Below are 18,463 nucleotides of genomic sequence, written 5' to 3' on the forward strand. Positions count from 1 at the left end.
CATTAGGTCCATTGATTCAATGGACCTAAAGTAACCTATACTTTAAGTTCCTATGCATCTGTATCACAATGAAAATGCATTTTTAATTAACAGGAACAAAATCCATTCTTTTTTTAAATGTTACATTATCAATAAAACCTTAGTGTTTTGCCAATTTGGTATTTGGGGATCCACTTGCAATATCCTCACTGGTTGGGAATCATTGCTTTAAACATCTGGGCAGTGTGAGAAGGCAGACTATGGGGCCGGTCGTCTTTAAAGGGCAAGACCACTTTGGTAGAGGTTTGGGTTGTGTAGTTAACCTTGCCATGATGTAACAACAAAGGTGGGCAAGAAATAAAAAATAATTTCTCCATTGACTAGAAATTGATCATTTAAAAATATGCTCCTCATTGACTTACATCGTATGGAGAAACCGCTCTGGAGGAGGTCTTTTAGCACATAAATGAACACAAACAAAGCAGATTCAGACAGCATAGAAGCACTGTTTGTTTTTTTTATAAAAAATGTCAACTTCCTGTTGATTTTACTATTTGACGATCCAGATCCACGGATCCAGTCTGGGCTTTCTTCCTAATAAAGATAGCAAAATCAATAAGAAGTTGACATTTTTATTTAAAAAACAAACAGTACTGGGTTTGGTGATGTTCTATATTGTCAGAATCAGCTTTGTTTGCGTTCGTTCACAGGCTTAAAATAGCTCCTCCAGAGCCTCTTCACTGTACAATGTAAGTCAATGAGGAGCATATTTAAAATGATCAATTTCTAGTCAATGGAGAAATCATTTTTTGATTTCTTGCCCACCTTTGGAGTTACATCATGGCAAGATGACTACACAACCCAAACCTCTACCAAAGTGGTCTTGCCCTTTAACAACACTGCAGAGCTTGCAGTCAATTGCTGTGCATCGCCTATTCTCTTTCATCTCCTCTGAGCCCCTGAGACAGAGACAGAGGCAGGGGTGGGGGGCTGGGGGTGAAGGAGGATGGATGAATGGGGGTAGTCGTCAAATGAGTGGCAGAGGAGGAGGAAAATATTCAGAATCTCAGATTTTGCCCCAGGGATGAGCGTGGCTGGCGCCACCGTACTGTTGCTTTCTCTTTGTCTGAGGAATGATTAAACACTTGAACATTTATGTCCCTATTCTGGGGCAAAAAAATCAGCAAAAATAGCTGATCTACAGGCTCACAATGTGTCACACTATGACATGTTGTGAGCTTGTAGATCTGCTGGTAAAAGGGAAAAAGGAGCACATCCCAGAGGGACCCCAGTTATATAGGTTTAAGTGGTTAAAGAGCAAATTTATACTGTGTCTCACGTAGCCAGACAATAAGATCTCCCTGTACTGATATGTCTGGTGCAGGGGTCATCAATGTGTCTGTACACCGACACATGTGTCCGTGGCAAGACTTGTCCATGGCAAATATTTGATAACAGAACTATTACTAATGCAGTGTAGCACATTGGCATAGGCATAGACCATAGACGCTAATATGGCACATTCTGAATCCACTAGTATACATTAGGACTAGGTCTATGTGTTTCTGGTAATATTATTGGCTGCTCATTTTGTATGTCCGTGACAAAAATGTCTATAAACAAGCCGTCATGGTGATGACCCCTGCTCTGGTCTGGTGACATCTAAATACAATGAATAGGCTTGGATGCCAGAGAAAACCATCGGTAACACACCTGCGCTCACTGCTTTGAAAATCAACGACTATATCGCTCGCCTAATGTTTTTTTTTCTTGAAAATCTGTCATTTTCAGCAAGTGACATGGCGGTATAATAAAGTATAAATGGTGTTGCAGAGAGGGAGCCGAGACAAAGTGTGCAGCTCTATGAACAGTGAGGATTGAGCACCGACGAAACACTCCACCGCCCCAGCCTCTATTTTACAGCTGTGTAAAAAACCAAGGAGTCTCTAATAAAGAATCTATTGCTGAGCTTAAGCACACTAGAGGTATTTATACACGCTGTTGTGATTTTTAAAGCTCAGTTCAAGGGCTTGTCAAACAGCTTTACACCACTGTATAATAAATTCAAAGCCTTTTTTTTGTTGCAGATTTCTTCCAACTGCATATAGGCTATTTTACTCCACCATTTGTCGCACCATGTAAGCTACATCCCAACCAGGCCGCAGCTGGGATTTCACTGTAGTAAAATACCCAGCCACGTGGTGGAGGAGTTATCCAATTCACATTTCCCACTGCCAAGAGTGAAACAGCACTCCACTACATCTCAGAGGCAAATATTATACAATTATTTTAAAACGTAAGTTACTAGTTTTTGATTTGATTGGCCTATTATTACAAAACATATATTACCCACTATCGGCCATTTGAAAATAGCCGATCTACAAGCTCACAATATGTCGTGATGCAAATCATCGTGAGCTTGTAGATCTGCTATTTTCAAAAGATTTGTATACATTTGAAAACTTGTGAAATGGGACATTCTGCATAAGGAGTACTTTCTACTTTTGGTACTTTAAGTGCATTTTGATACCAATACTTTTGTACTGTTACTCAAGACATTTTTTAATTCCGGACTTTTACTTGTAACAGAGTATTTCTATACATTGCGGTATTGATACTTTTACTTAAGTAAAACATGTGAGTACTTCTCCCATCGCTGCACTTTCCCTGTGGATGCAGTTTTGCTGCAGCATGTAACACATGTCTGGTTGGGGTCAGTGAGGTCAGGAGACACCATGAGAGTTCCCCTGCTTTAAACTCAACCCCTGAGGTCAGAAGGACTGGAAATCCCTGGGTGGGGAGACAGACTTCCGGGACATTTGTTCCTTGGTGTCTGAGACCAAGATCAAGTGGCCACACTAGTTCTCAACCAGTGGCATTCTAATTACGGGTCACACAAATAGTGTCACTTGGGTTCTGCTGCTGACACCAAGAAAAATAAATATATACAGACATATTAATGTCTAGGAACCTCCCTGGAGTGATAGCCTGGTTAAGCACTATGCATAAACTCGAAAAGAATGCAAGTAAGATAACATGAATACATCTAAATGTATCAGGATATCTTGCGTTCACCCCTGTCTGTCTGTCTGTCTGTCTGTCTGTCTGTCTGTCTGTGTGTCTGCTGCAGCTAATCCAGCAAACCACTTGGCCAATCCATGTCCTATTTCTTCAGTATACTCTTTATTCTGTTCTATTTGTTTCTGAGCATCGCTATGATGCGAACACTTCATATTTCACATGCTTGACAGCTTGACACACACGTGCAACACACTGCAGATCACAACATGGATAGGACTTGTTGTTTACACTACAGCACTCCGATCATAGCTTCTCAAGGGAAACCTCCGGGACTTCCCTGTCACATTCATGTTTATGACGGTGGGGGCAAATATATAACATATTTAAATGTATGATATGTATGCACACAAAAATTTACGCTCATAAGGCCTCTTGCCCTCGTTGACCCGAGGCGTAAGCCCCTCGTAAACCCATGCATTAAGGCACCTCTGGAGGGAGGCAGACAGTAGATCTAGTACAACTGGTAATCACATGCCACACTGTACTCTTTCATGGCTGTAGGTATAAATGTAACCGCATACATTGCTGTTATTGTTGTGGTTATTATTATTATTATTATTATTATTATTATTATAGCATGCCTCCTGGCGGAGATTTGAGATCTGCTGAGCGTAATTCTCTTGTTCTAAATTGGTCTTGCAAAACAAAGAAAGAAAAAAACATATTTCAGTTCCACATAAAAATGGTAATTTGATCTCTCTGATGTATTTGTGTTGTTTTTCAAGCATAATTTCTGTTAGAATTTCACTTTTTGTCGACTCTGTAGCGATCCAATTACACAATGATCATTGCTAAGTGAGTTAATTATTACGCACTTATATCGCCTATATATACTATATATACATATTATGTATATATATTTGGTCCGGGGCCATGAAATAAATCTGTAGGTTCAGTCATTTGTCCCCTTAGTGGGACAGTGCATTTGTACCTCTACATATCTCTAGAGACCTAATTATACTGTCGCTCTGTTACTTGTAATGATCTATTAACGATCTATGTCCTGCTGTTTGCCATTTGTTTGCTGCCTCGCTGCTGGCCTTTTTCCTAGACATTCCCATAGATCATTATCCATCGAGTCACAGAAAATTAACGAGGAACTAGGAACAAGGACTTTGGTCTAAACACACTGTTTTACAGTGTGTATGCATCTTGTGATGTGATGCAGTGTAGAACGGCTTCTTCTGGGTGTCACTTGGAATAGACACTGTCTGTCTGACTGACTGACTGATCCAAAAGGTAATGCTCTAAATTAATAATATAATCAATAGGAAATCAAATGGCTTGATTACCGGGGACATGGACTTTGATCATTTTTTTATCTCGTTATCATCACATTACCTCAGTGGTGGTTAAGTAAGTAGCCTTGGGAACCAACCGTTCCCGTGCCATATGGCCCATCTCAGTGGTTAGGTGCAGTGGTTAGGTAAACAGGACTGTGGATTCATATGTATATCTGCTATTTTTGAATAGCCAACGTGTTAAAATCTAAAATGACAGATGCTTTCAATTTGCTAAGGGGACAAAACTCCTCCTAAAACGAACCTTTTCCCACTTCAAGCGATACAGGGGATGGATCACTGATCAGTGTCATTTGTTATTGTAAGTGCTAAGCGTGTGATGGTGGCCTTATTGTTCACATCAGAAAGTGTGGGTGTGGGAAGTCCTGGACTGGACTGGACTGGACCATGGACTGGAAGAGCAACCTGAGACGCACTCAGTCCATGAAGAGTGTCGCCTCGTCATGTGACAAGCCTGTCCGGACGGGAGCAGGACTTAGAGACCGGAAGACATCTGTGTCCCAGCTTGTTGCTAGGTAAGAGGAACACCGTCTTCATCATTCTGTCATCATATGTCTGTGACAACTACCAGCTCAGTGGTTGGTTAGGTTGTCCGCCCTGAGATTGGGAGGTCGGGGTTCGATTCCCCCTCCCGGGGCATGCCAAAGACTATAAAATTGGGACCCAGCACCTCCCTGCTTAGCACTCAGCATCATCAATGGTTGGATTGGGGGTAAGTCCCTGCTACATACTAGTGTCATGTCCAGGGGGTGTACTTGTACATCATGCCGCCTCACGCTACAGAAACAGGAGATAGGCTCCTGCCCTATTCACATGGCTCGGCAAGGCTTACTTAGTATGACAACTACTACTGGTCATCGTCAACCACTTTGACCTTTATGTAATGTATTCACTGGGTATGACTGTGTTGTAATATTATTATTATGTCTTCTTACATGTCACAGATACCAAACCACAGCGGAAGTGAGCAGACCAATTGATGTATCTTCAACCAACTGTGTGGAACCAAAGCCGAAACCAGCGCCGCAACAAGAGGTAAAACTCTTCCATTATCTATTAGTGTAACAATGAACTTTTACAAAGTGGGAAAAAAAGAAAACTGTTGCAGGCCAGACATAATGTATGGTTTCATTGTTTCACCACAAGACAACCCTAAAGTCAACAACAACCACCGCGTCCTCTCCCAATGTGAGTGTGCAGTCGGAAAGTAAACCAGAGCGCCTGCTGAAGAGGAAGGAGGAGAAGGAACGTCCTCTGATGGTCAAGACCAACTTGACCCGCAGTAAGTCAATGGGGAGCCTACAACACAGCTCCGGGGGCACAGGGGCCCTGAGGGCTCTGTTTGAGTCAAAGCGTGACACGCCGCGCCCGGTGATGAGAGCGGCGAGGCCCACCGCGCCTCCCAGCGCCGCCGACGCCACTACGCCAGAGGCGAGAGGAGGTTTCGAGGGGAACGAGGCCCCCAGAGAGAAGCGGGAAGGCCTAACATCTGCCGGTGCTTCCATTGCCATGCCTGATGATGCTAAAGCTAATGCTACAGAAAATGGGGCGACACTGAAGGTAAAACTGTTTATTGTTAGCGGCTTTGACGGGGAATATTCAATAAATGTATGGATAAATGTAAAAGTAGCATTCTATCTCTCCAAATTGTCTCTATCTAGGTGATGAATAAAACCCGAACAGAGAGGAGACGGACCATAGGTGGTATTGATTTTGAGAAAATAACAGCATCTGAATCTGGTGGTGAGTACCATCAAATGTCTTCTAAATCAAATGTGTTAGTTTGTTATATCAGTTTGGAATCTGTATTACAGTTGGTATATAGGGTTACAGGGAAAACACAAAGAAATCATTTAGGCACGGTAATGGGACGATTACCGTGGATGATTAAATTGCGAAGGAATTCTGTGGCTGTTATGCGTCTCACTAATCGTAGGCCGCACGACACCGACGCTGCTGGTAAACATCATAGAGAGGGCATGTCACACACTGAGCCATGCAACCAAAATAAAGTCTAAGAGGGTACATTAGGTGGGTGGACAGGGGAGGAAGGGGCAGTGGACGGGAATCTTATCAACACCATGACAGTGCAGGGAGCTGTGATTGACTCAACCTGCTGTCGGCATACCGGGCCACTCAAGTCTAGGAGAGTGTCGCCAGATCTTGTGAAAGAAACAAGCAACCAGGTCTATATAAAACAAGCCCAAAAGAAGCGCCTATCAAGATCAGTTTAACCATTTAAAACCTATATATATAATATATGTCTTAAATGTGGAAGTTTTTTTTTACATTTTAACAACACAAATCTTGTATGGGGGTCCCTGGCACAAAATATTTTCAGATGGAGGGTCTGCATCCTAATTTGGGGGGTCCTTGACATTAGGAAGTAAGCTCAAATAAGCAACTAAACTTCAGAAACAAGTCCAAAGAACCGCAACCTGCAACTTCCAAAGCGACTTTACAGAAAAAGAAGCCCAAAGTCGCTTATAATAAGCGGACATGGCAACGCTGCGCTCAAGTCCAGAAATAACCAGCCACGACACAGGTCCTGCATGAGTGTGCGGTGCGGGGGTGACAGGGTCAGCTGTCTTCACAACAGGGATGACTGTAAAAGCATCCACATGGTGAACAAGGGCAAGACCAAGGAAGAGTGAAAGAGACTTTGGGGTTCACATAGAGAAGATCATCTATTCTAGACATAGTAGAACCCACAGTACTTCAAGACCAGACACTTCTACACAGCTTTGATTCAAACCAAGAGACACAGACAATAGAAACAAGGGATTGGGAGACGTTTCACTCTGTGAGTACAGATTTATCTGAACAACCTTTGCGTCGTGCCTGTATGTGTTTCATGGTGTGTGTGTGTGTGTGTGTGTGTGTGTGTGTGTGTGTGTGTGTGTGTGTGTGTGTGTGTGTGTGTGTGTGTGTGTGTGTGTGTGTGTGTGTGTGTGTGTGTGTGTGTGTGTGTGTGTGTGTGTGTGTGTGTGTGTGTGTGCTTGCTTGCAAGATTACAAGCATGATGTTTACAGTGGTTGGAAAGTAACTAAGTACATTTACTCTTCCAATTTTCAATACTTTTACTTCTACTCCACTACATCTAAGAGGCAAATATTGTACTTTTGACTCCACTATAATTCTTTGAAAACTTAAGTTACTTTGAAGTAACTATAACTAAAACGTATACATTAACCAGCCCTCTATATACTTTGGCTATTTGACACATTGTGAGCTTGTATATCTATTTTCAAAAGATGTTTTATACATGACAGGGGACAGGGTACATAATGAGTACTTTTACTTTTGGTACTTACTATAAAAAACACTATATTTTGATGCCAATACTTTTTCACTTTTACTCAAGTAAATGTTTTATACCAGACTTTTACTTATAACAGTATTTCTACATAGCGGTATTGATACTTTTACTTGAGTATTTCTTCCAACACTGTTTACAGGTGTGTGTGTGTAGAAATAATACTAAAAGAATACATACCATAAAATAAAACCAACCAAACAAGCTTTTATAAAAATTGAAGAAAAAGTTAAGAAATGACTTGTTATAATCAATGTTATAATAACACATTACAACTGTTATATGTTTTTATATTCATTAATTTCCTTATGTGTTGTATAGAATAGATCACTAATAATGTAATACGAATTGCATTCATATTTCTTGAAGTCTTGAAGTGCTTTTGTCAGAGTGAGGTTTGGACATCACTAAATGTGACCTAATTCACACTTAGTGATTCACAACTCCAGAAGGTCTTTACTTAAACATTTGACTCATTTCTTTGCAAACTGATATTGAACAGTTAATTTAGTCTTACAAAGGGCTAAAAGACGTGGGTTCACCGTTGATGTTCAATGCTAAGCTGAGACCTTCCTATCCTCCTAAATCTAAATATGTGTCAGTGGAGTCAAGTGTCAGTCCTGCTACTCCACTAGCAGTACATTTATAACTTGCCTTCATGGCAGCTGTTGAAGTTCAGCGTTGAAAGTGTGTAATGACAATCAACAGCAACTTATTTTCATTGACAATCACACTACACAGTGTACTCATGAGAACTGTAGTCATCAGTTCGGTTGTCAACACTGGGTTATAATTGTTTATGCCATTGTTTTCATGGTCTGCATAGTGGCATAACTCTATTGCTGCCTCTCGATCACATGATCTTATGACAGTCTCTTAAAATACTCGTGACATGAGGCAGCTGGTCTTTTGACTTTGATATGAACTTTACTACACTAAATCTTTTCATTGAAAAAAACTAAGTGCATTATAGTGACAACAAACCCCATGTGATACATTTTTATTTATAGTGTACCTTACATTTGAAACAAATCTAAAAGTGCTACAGTACAGAGTAAAAGCTACCGTTACCGTGGATGCATTGATGGAATAACAGAGAGAAATAGTATTCTGTCCGGGAGGAAATGGGAAGCCAGTGCATGCAGTGAGTGGAGGATGGGTGTGATGTGCTCGTACTATATTTACGCACTCTCATCAGGATCCTAGCAGAGCTGGGATCCTGATGAGTGCACTGGAGCTTTTGGAGGCTCTTGCTATAGGGATCCCATTGAAACAGTTGAAAGGGTAAAGTCCTTGCCATAACAATGCTATCATCATCACTCATCTCAGGGAGTTTTGATCACATCTTATGCAAAGTCTGACTGACTTTGAAGCAATACGCAGCACATGCAGAATCTGAACCGTGGTTTGTTGACTTACAACTACTGTATCTATTTACTGTATATGTCTCTGCAGCGGATAAGAGGAGGTCGATTGCAGACTTCAGAGACAGCTCTTTCAGCCAGGCCAGCGAAATCTCAGTCAAATCCATCTCTGCTCTCTATCTGTCAAAGGTGGCAGCTGCAGAACCAAGAGATAGCCTCTTAAAACCGGTCAGTAGTTGTCTCCTATTGCCTTTTTTGATGCATAGTCTCATGCTGCAAATATTATGTCTTTTGTACGTGATAATATAATTCCTTTTAACAGGACGTTCATGAAAGTCCTTGCGGGCTTGTTTCCAATGAGGGCCTGTGAGCAATTAAGGGTTAAGAGTCTTGCTCAGGGACAAATTTCATTTCCTCGACTCATATGCTGGCGTGGCCTGGAATCGTACCTGGGGCAACCAGGGCCTCTGGCTCCCTAGGCGGGCTCACTAACCACTCAGCTATGGCCGCCCCTATCCCTGAATTCCATGTAAACAGTAAATATCAGAATACTGTATAGTGAAATAAATGCTCTTGTGGATTGATTAGAATAATCAAAAACTCTTTACAATGATTTCTTTCTTGTTTTCTTCTTTGTATCTTGTTGTATTAATAAGAGACCATAACAATCGTTATCAGCTAACATGCATTTAGAATGTTTCGGTCTTAAAATCCAGTACACATTGAAATAAAGTTTCTAGTGCTAATATTAAATTAATAACTAATATTATTAATATTACAGTACAGAGTAATAAAGAGGTTTGAAATCCAAAAAGAGACTAAATAGTCTACACCAGGGGTCTTCAACAGGGGGTCCGGGACCCCTAGAGGGTCCTCAGAGTTACTACAGGGGGCCACCAAATCTTTGTGTGATAGGGATTTTTTTCAAATTTTACATCATTAACTTGAACCCTAGCATCTTTATTCTGAAGAGAACTCTAACCCAAAATAGCCGATCTACAAGCTCACAAACCCTGGTCTACACACTTTGCAAGCTCAATGTGCTAACGAGTCTGATAAAGAGGATGTGCAGCTGCACTTTACTGTAGTTAATTATCTATGGAGGAAGATGCACTTTGAAATTCCCATTACATCAGACACACGATGAGCTACAGTATTACACGTCCCGTTTGGCCTAAAGGCCTGACTCTGACGAAAACATTGCTCATTTTATGGTTTACACATGACCTGAGATAATGATTGTTTCCTTCTAGGCTCAGGATCACTCATCTGGATTTGGGAAAAGAGTAAAGGTAAGCTAATGGTGTGCAGAGTTTGATCGACGGTTTTGCATGTTTGTGGTGATTTCTTCTGGTCTGTGTTTTGAGTGGTATTGTCACAATCACACACTCTACTTTGAAGTAAGTAGAACATACTGTATGCCTACTGTAAAATATTGCACCTACATTTTACAACATTGAAAATGAACAAATTTCGATTAATTTGTTGTTGGAATATAAGTACAATGGCGGTTTGTCTTGGAGTGCAACTAACCCACTTGGAATGCATGTGGAATGCATATTGGCTGAACCAATTCACATACGGTAAGACAGCTCTAATTCCCGAAAGCTTGGTTGCCCGTTTTGCGCATGAGTTCTATTGGACAGCAACATTAAGGCTCAATGATGACAATACCATTTTGCTCTTCACCTAAGATGGCAGAAGACCCCAAGCACACTAAAGAAGATGCTCCTCTACCTCATCGGGACAGACACGTCTCCGGGACACCTATCCAGCCCACCTTGCACTCCATGCCACCCCAGCTCTCCAAAGAGATTTTTAACCAAAAGCGGCAAAAGAATGAACTGCGGAGGCTCCTCAAGCACACTCAACCAGAGCTGATGGATGAGGAGCTGGCTGAGGTTCTGAGCTTAGAGAGAGGGCCAACAGCTGCCGAAACTGGATATGAGGGAGAGGTGCTCTCCAGGCGCTGGTTATTTGAGAACATGCGCAACACAGAGGCTCCCGATGCCACCACGACACACATGGCAGAAGGAGCAGCGGAAGGAGGGGATGTTAGAAGAACATCAGCTCAGAATGAGAGGATTAATGAAACCTTGAAGGTTGCCCAAAGGGACACTTCCGCTAACGATCGCGACGTGGAATCCGAGGAGATGGTTAGAATAGATGTTCAGTCTGCCAGAAAGATGTTTGAGAGTCAACGTGTTGACAACTTTAAACCAGGTTCAGACAGCATGCTACAGGGCAAGGTTGTCATTTCTGAGGACAAGACAGGGGCAGTGCAAAAGAAAAAACAAAAGGTTGAGAAGAAGGGCAAAAAACAGAAACAACACAGAGAAAACAGCAGTGTCTCTGTTGAAAACCTTGACTTGGCAAAGCAGTGTCACAAGCAGGAGCCATGCATCCATGTTGTTGGTTCAGGTTCCAAACACACTTTTTATGAAAATCAGGAACACAAGAAAGGCATTCCAGCTGCCAGACCTGTCTTTGAGGATCAGTCAGTGAGCTTTCCCAAAAGCTTTGGGGATAGCTTTGAGGAAACAGAGGGCTTTGAGGAAACAGTTGATTTGATAAAAACAAGTGCAGATCTGTTCCAAAACAACCCTTTTATCTCAACAAACTTAAACAGAGACAAATCACACGACTGTGAAACAAAGGGCCAGAGCAGTGTCTCACCATATGGTGACCCGCCAGCAGTAGACAACAGGGCTAACGAGGCTCAGGTTAAGAGCAGAACCCACCTGTTTGACACCATGCCATTCCATCAAATTATGCACCAGAACAAGGAGGCAATGGAGACGGTGGTGGAGAGAATGAACGAAACGCTGAATTCTCTCTATCACTTCAATGCCATCCATTCAAACGGGTCAGTCATTGAGGTCCACGAGACGATGATAGCCACAAAGGCTAAATATACGCTATCCCAGACTGGGCCAGAGATACAATATAATGAGGTGGCAGAGGGTGGGGCAAAGAACTTCATACTCCAGCTGTTACCAAGGGCAAACCGGAAGCCAGAGGTCATCTACCTGAAGGAGGATAAGGAAGGGAATGTAGCACTCACTCTGGTGGACGTACCTGTCCACCAGTGCCAATTCAATGCCAAGCAAGATACAGAGTTCAAAACAGCAAATGCAGTTCAGCTCATTGAGGATATTCTCTACCAAGACAACTCCCTGAGAAAAGGAGTGATCATTCAAAAGGATGAAGTCACTGTGTACTCCCTCTACCGTTACGCTGAGGGAGACGTGAAAGGTTACCGTCCTCCTCCGCAAGGATGCAGCATTGAACCTGGTGAACCAGTAGTGAGTGCAGTGACGAATGACAGTGACATTCAAGATGTAAGAAGAGGGGACGTTAAATCGACCATAAGTTGCCTTCTGGCCAACGCTCAAGACCAAGGCTGTCCGGCGTCGATCACGCCCGACGCCAACATGAGGGGGAACGTGAAACTGTTCAGTAGCTGCATTGAGAAGGGGGATTTGGAGTATCTGAAAACTCTTCAGGCCGAACCCTTGGAGCAGGAACCCTGTCCTGACCAGACCCGGGTTCTGCCAAGAGACGACGCAGAGGTAGAAGATCCTGAATGGGTCCCGGTGGACGTGAAGAAATTGAGAAGCATGTTCTCCGCGGATCAACGTCCTGTCCAACCCAAACCAATGATTCGCAGTGATGCTGTTCACTCTACCAAGCTTTCTCCTGGACTCACATGTCAAAGTAAGAAACGTGGAAAGGGGGAACCTTCTTCAAAATGTCAGGAAAAAGCAAGCGTCTTCAAAGTTGCACCACAGGAGTCACATCCATGTCTTGGGAGGCAGGGGGATGACAGTTTCCAACAGGACACAATTGAAACTAAAGCTTCATTTCGTCCACATGATAATATGGAGACAAGCTGTACAGATGCCGATTCAGCCAGTGACACATGTGGTGCAGAGGGCCAACAACAGGGCACGGAGGTAGTTCAGAAAGGACACTTGAAGGCAGCCATTAAGTCGTTGCACACCGCTGCAACAGAACTGCATCAAGAAGACAAGGAAGAGGTCGTTCCTGGTAATCTCCGGGCAACTTTGGATTCCCTGGAGAGGTCAAGCATTAACGTCTCCAAAGGGGACTTCAAAGCGGCGATGATATACCGTGGCTCCTCCAAATGCCACAAAGACACTTCTAAAACAGCGTCTGTTCAGAACCCGGCAGAAACCGAATCTAAGTCCTGTGTAGATTTTGGCCAATTGACCACCGAAGAGCAGAGTTCAACAGGTCCAGATACAGATTCAGCCAGTGACATGTGTGGTGAAGACCAACAGGGCACAGAGGTAGTTCAGAAAGGACACCTGAAAGCAGCCATTAAGTCTTTGCAGAGTGCTGCGACAGAAGAACTGCATCAAGAAGATAAGGAAGAGGTCGTTCATGGTAATCTCCAGGCGGCTTTGGATTCCCTGGAGAAGTCCAGCATTAACGTCTCCAAAGGCGACTTCAAAGCGGCAATGATATACCGGGGTTCCTCCAAATCCCACAAAAAATCGTGTAAAACGGTGGATGCGATGTCTGCTCGAAACCCGGCTGAACACAAAGTTGGACTTTTGAGCGAATCTAAGTCAGCACCCTGTGAAACATTGGGACAAGTGCAACAAGTGGTAGATGATGATGAAAACGAACTCTGTCACCTCAAGGCTGCGATCTGCAGTCTCCAGCAGGCCACGAATGAGGCAAAAGAACTTTCAAAGCTCCATAATATAGCCTCTGTAGCCAGGAACGATGTTGAGGTAGCGAAGGCCGCCAAAGTGCAAGCAGGATTTCCCCCCGATGACGTGCAAAAACAAAAGACGTTCAACACCGCCGACCACAGATCAAAGAGCCAACGTGAGAATACGGAGACAAGCTGTACAGATACAGACTCAGCCAGTGAAACCTGTGGTGCAGAGGGCCAACAACAGGGCACGGAGGTCGTTCAGAAAGGACACTTAAAAGCAGCCATTAAGTCTTTGCATACTGCTGCAACAGAACTGCATCAAGAAGATAAGGAGGAGGTTGTACATGGTAATCTCCAGTCTACCTTGGATTCCCTGGAGAGGTCCAGCATTAACGTCTCCAAAGGGGACTTCAAAGAGGCAATGATATACCGTGGCTCCTCCAAATCCCACAAAGAAAAAACAGTGTGTAAAACAGTGTCTGTTAAAAAACAAGCAGACAACAGAGTTGAACTTTTGACTGAATCTAAGTCAGCGTCCTGTGTAGATTTCAGTCAAATGACCACTGAAGAGCAGAGTTCAGCAGGTATAGATACAGATTCAGCCAGTGACATGTGTGGTGAAGGCCAACAACAGGGCACAGAGGTAGTTCAGAAAGGACACTTGAAAGCGGCCATTAAGTCGTTGCATACTGCTGCAACAGAACTGCATCAAGAAGATAAGGAGGAGGTTGTACATGGTAATCTCCAGTCTACCTTGGATTCCCTGGAGAGGTCCAGCATTAACGTCTCCAAAGGGGACTTCAAAGCGGCAATGATATACCGTGGCTCCTCCAAATCCCACAAAGAAAAAACAGTGTGTAAAACAGTGTCTGTCAAAAACCAAGCAGACAACAGAGTTGAACTTTTGACTGAATCTAAGTCAGCGTCCTGTGTAGATTTCAGCCAATTGACCACTGAAGAGCAGAGTTCAGCAGGTATAGGTACAGATTCAGCCAGTGACATGTGTGGCGAAGGCCAACAACAGGGCACAGAGGTAGTTCAGAAAGGACACTTGAAAGCAGCGATTAAGTCTTTGCAGAGTGCTGCAACAGAAGAACTGCATCAAGAAGATAAGGAAGAGGTTGTTCATGGTAATCTCCAGACTACCTTGGATACCCTGGAGAGGTCCAGCATTAACGTCTCCAAAGGGGACTTCAAAGCGGCAATGATATACCGTGGCTCCTCCAAATCCCACAAAGAAAAAACAGTGTGTAAAACAGTGTCTGTTAAAAAACAAGCAGACAACAGAGTTGAACTTTTGACCGAATCTAAGTCAGCGCCCTGTGCAGATTTCGGCCAATTGACCAATGACGAGCAGAGTTCAGCAGTTGCAGAGCCACCGACAAGTCCATGTCAAACACCACATGTACCATCCACGGGACCCTCCTCCAAGACGAGCAAGAGGTCTACTGCTTCAAAACCAGCTATCCCCACTAAACCTGCACATTTGAAACCAAACCATGCAAATATTGAATTGACCAACACGATTCAAATCAGTGCTACGACTGCTGAAATAAAAGAATCAAAAGAGGAGCAACCTCCTCAATCACCTACAAAAACAATGTCTTATAAAGATGCACTTGCTAAAGGCTTGACGCAAAAAGACTATGCAACTAAATCAAGTCCACATGTGCTTGACTGTGATAGATGTGACGCAAATCAGCCGGCAGTTGAAGATATCCAGACGTCTGTGGAGATTCAGTTAACTCCCAGCAAAGAAATAAGTGGTGCTTCCAGCTTAGTGCATGAGGGTAACATTAGCCAAACAGAGGGCATGCCTATTACATCAGAGGAGAAATCTCCCCAGAATGATTCAGCCAAAGACGACGAGAATGCCGTAGAAGAGTGTCCCGTAGATTTTCAGGAAGCACGTAAGAAATTCGGAGGGGGAAAGAATGTTCAGTTCAAGACAGCTCCCGTAAAACCTAAAAGAGTAAGAATTGCCCAGAATGAGAACAAAACCCCCGAACATTCATCTGGACATGATAATTCAACTATTCTCACACACGTGGATGCGGAACCACACGTTGTTACCGGTCCCACCACATGCAGTAAACCCAACGAGCACACATCCACTAACAACAGCACAGACAAAGATAATTCAATACAAACAAGTCAAGTTGTAATGAGGGAAAGGAAGGTGAGAACGGAGACAGAGGATGAACGACTACAGAGGCTGTCGGTCCACATGGATGAGATCATGAGAGGAAACATGACGGCAGCCATGGAGATCTTAGACAATTTGCGAAAGCAAGAGGAGCTGCAGAACATTCTGACAAAGGTCGATGAGATCGAACAGGACACGAGCAACGTTGACGTAAGCTCACTGCGGAGCGTGTTTGAGAATGTGCCTGATTGGGTCGTCATCTCTCCAGCAAAGATACCAAAGCAGGCAACGGTGGAACACAGGGTCAAGACTACGCCCCCAAAGAACACTAAAAGCATGTCATCGATGGCACATGTTTTCGGAGATCTAGAGAGAGCTAGCGAGGAAATCATGAACCTAAAAGAACAGACCTTAGCCAGACTAGTGGGTGTTGAAGAGGCCATTAAGAAGGCACTTTGTTCCGTCTCCAATTTGAAATCTGACTCTGACATTGCTGGTTTATCTGGCTTGTTTAAAGCGTCCCTAGTATCCTCTACTTCTGGTAATATTAGTCAAATTAGCATCGGATCAACCAGAACTGCAACATCACAGACACAGGCCAGCCTTACCACTCAGAGAGTCACAGCAGGTCTGCATGTTGACCAGAGGCCAGGATCAGAGCCTGAGGTACCTGGTCCAAAACCTAGTCCTCCATCCTCCCCTGCCTTTATCGAAATCCAATCTGCTGCTAGACAGAACGATAAAACACAGGTAGTGACACCAGAGACCGCAACACATCCAACCTGTCAGCACAGCCCAAACACACCAGAGAAATTCCTTTCAACAACGACCCTGAACTGCAACACTGCCGCCGCTCAAGGCAAAAAAAGCTCTAGAAAAAAGAAGAAGTCTAAACGTGAGGTCAGTGTACTACAGGTACAGACTGACTGTGAGGGCAACAGTGTGACAGGCACCAAAACAGAGAATTATGAGAGGACAGATGACTTTGGCAACGGGGTTTACTCATCCAAAATCTCCACTGTTGTCACGACTCAGCCAGAAACAAGGACATCACTTAGTGGTCAGGTAGTGACCAGTCCGACCGCAAATCAGGTCACTACGTATCCAGAGGTCAGGTTGCCCATCAACAACAAACCCTGAGTTTGAATATCGTTGGTGTCGGGTGGAAACCTCGTATCATCTACATGTTTCAACTTATGTTTTTTCGTAAATGAATGCCCTGCTTCATCATACAAGAGTGTCACACAAAAGTAGTGAAAATAGCAGATCAGACAACTGAAGAAATCTTATTTGAAAAACTGATGTAACATGACAATGGATGCCCTTAAATAAAGAATATCATTTGAAAATAAAATAGCAGATCTGCAAGCTAACAACGTGCCACGATGCGACACGTTGTGAGCTTGTACAGTAGATCTGCTATTTTCCCTATTTTAGTATTATTATAATTTTTTTTAAAGGAACGGTTTTGGACAGAGGTTTCCACCAACAGTGAGTCAAGCTCTTATTCACTGAGAAATCCACTGAATATGTTTCCAATTAAAAATATTTGATATTTTTTGATAATGTTTTTCATACTAAGGGGTGGACAAGTATTGCATTGTTTAGAAGGAATATTATGGTTATGTCATGCAAAATATGGGAGATATTTTTAGGTTGTATCATTTATATACTTTTTGACTGAATTTGAAATTAAATACATAAAACTTGGTTGCAATTTTAGTTTTTTTGTTGTTATTTCAACTTATTGTTGTCATACAATGATCCTTTACACACGTCTTACTACTCTTCCCCTCAGTTTCAACAATCTGCTCAAGACATGTGTTCAGCATGCCTGAGACCAGTTTATCCAATGGAGAAATTCACAGCAGACAAGTTCATTTTTCACAAAAACTGTTTCTGTTGTAAACACTGTAAGAAAAAACTGAGGTGAGATTTTAGAATATTCTACCAATAAAATCAACTGGAATCATTCATCTTTGATTTGCACCCTTTGGCCATTCCTTTGGTGAAGCCAGAGATTGGCTATACTCCTCTACATACAGCCATAGTAGCATACATTTTCAGGAGGTAAATCCAGCATGAAATAATTGATTGTTTCAATAAAATCTAATCCAAATCTGTTTTTTTCAAAATAAGTAAATATATCTAAGCATGTTAAAACATTCACACAATACTCTCTCAGGCAATTACATTACAGATGTATGTTACATGTGACATATGTTTTTATTTCATGATCAATAAAGATATCAATCAATCAATAAATAAATCTATCATCAGCTTGAAGAATCAAATCTTGACCACTTCAAACCCAGCATGCCTATTCTGGAGGGAACATTTGCCAAAAAATAGCCGATCTACAAGCTCACAACGTGTCTCAACCCGACACGTTGTGAGCTTGTAGATCTGCTATTTTTGGCAAAGAGATTTGGTGTAGATGGGGAAAAAAGCATAGTTGTAACTCAAGTCCGGTTCTCTAAGACTAGAGGGTTTAAAGGAGTAGTTCACCCAAATAAATGACTTTGGAGTCTCCTACAGCCACTCGGTCACCGAATTATTGGCTCAGGAATGCGACAAAAACGAAAT

General features: G+C 42.8%; 1 protein-coding gene across 1 annotated transcript; it reads left to right on the forward strand.

Moving 5' to 3' along the window:
- The first annotated feature begins 6,953 nt into the window (after window positions 1–6,953).
- On the forward strand, window positions 6,954–17,594 carry LOC308076931 (uncharacterized protein). Its single transcript, XM_080417451.1, has 4 exons — window positions 6,954–7,164; window positions 9,133–9,269; window positions 10,295–10,333; window positions 10,736–17,594. Exon 4 carries the CDS (start codon window positions 10,736–10,738, stop codon window positions 17,015–17,017), a length of 6,282 nt encoding a protein of 2,093 aa, XP_080273577.1. The 5' UTR covers window positions 6,954–7,164; window positions 9,133–9,269; window positions 10,295–10,333; the 3' UTR covers window positions 17,018–17,594.
- Window positions 17,595–18,463: the final 869 nt, after the last annotated feature.

The sequence above is a fragment of the Gymnoscopelus braueri genome (assembly GCF_963280865.1).
Source record: "Gymnoscopelus braueri genome assembly, chromosome: 21".
In the NCBI taxonomy this organism is placed as follows: Eukaryota; Metazoa; Chordata; class Actinopteri; order Myctophiformes; family Myctophidae; genus Gymnoscopelus; species Gymnoscopelus braueri.

Excerpts from the sequence above, each read along its gene's own strand:
- LOC308076931 (XM_080417451.1), top strand. The coding sequence starts at position 10,736 with ATGGCAGAAGACCCCAAGCACACTAAAGAAGATGCTCCTCTACCTCAT.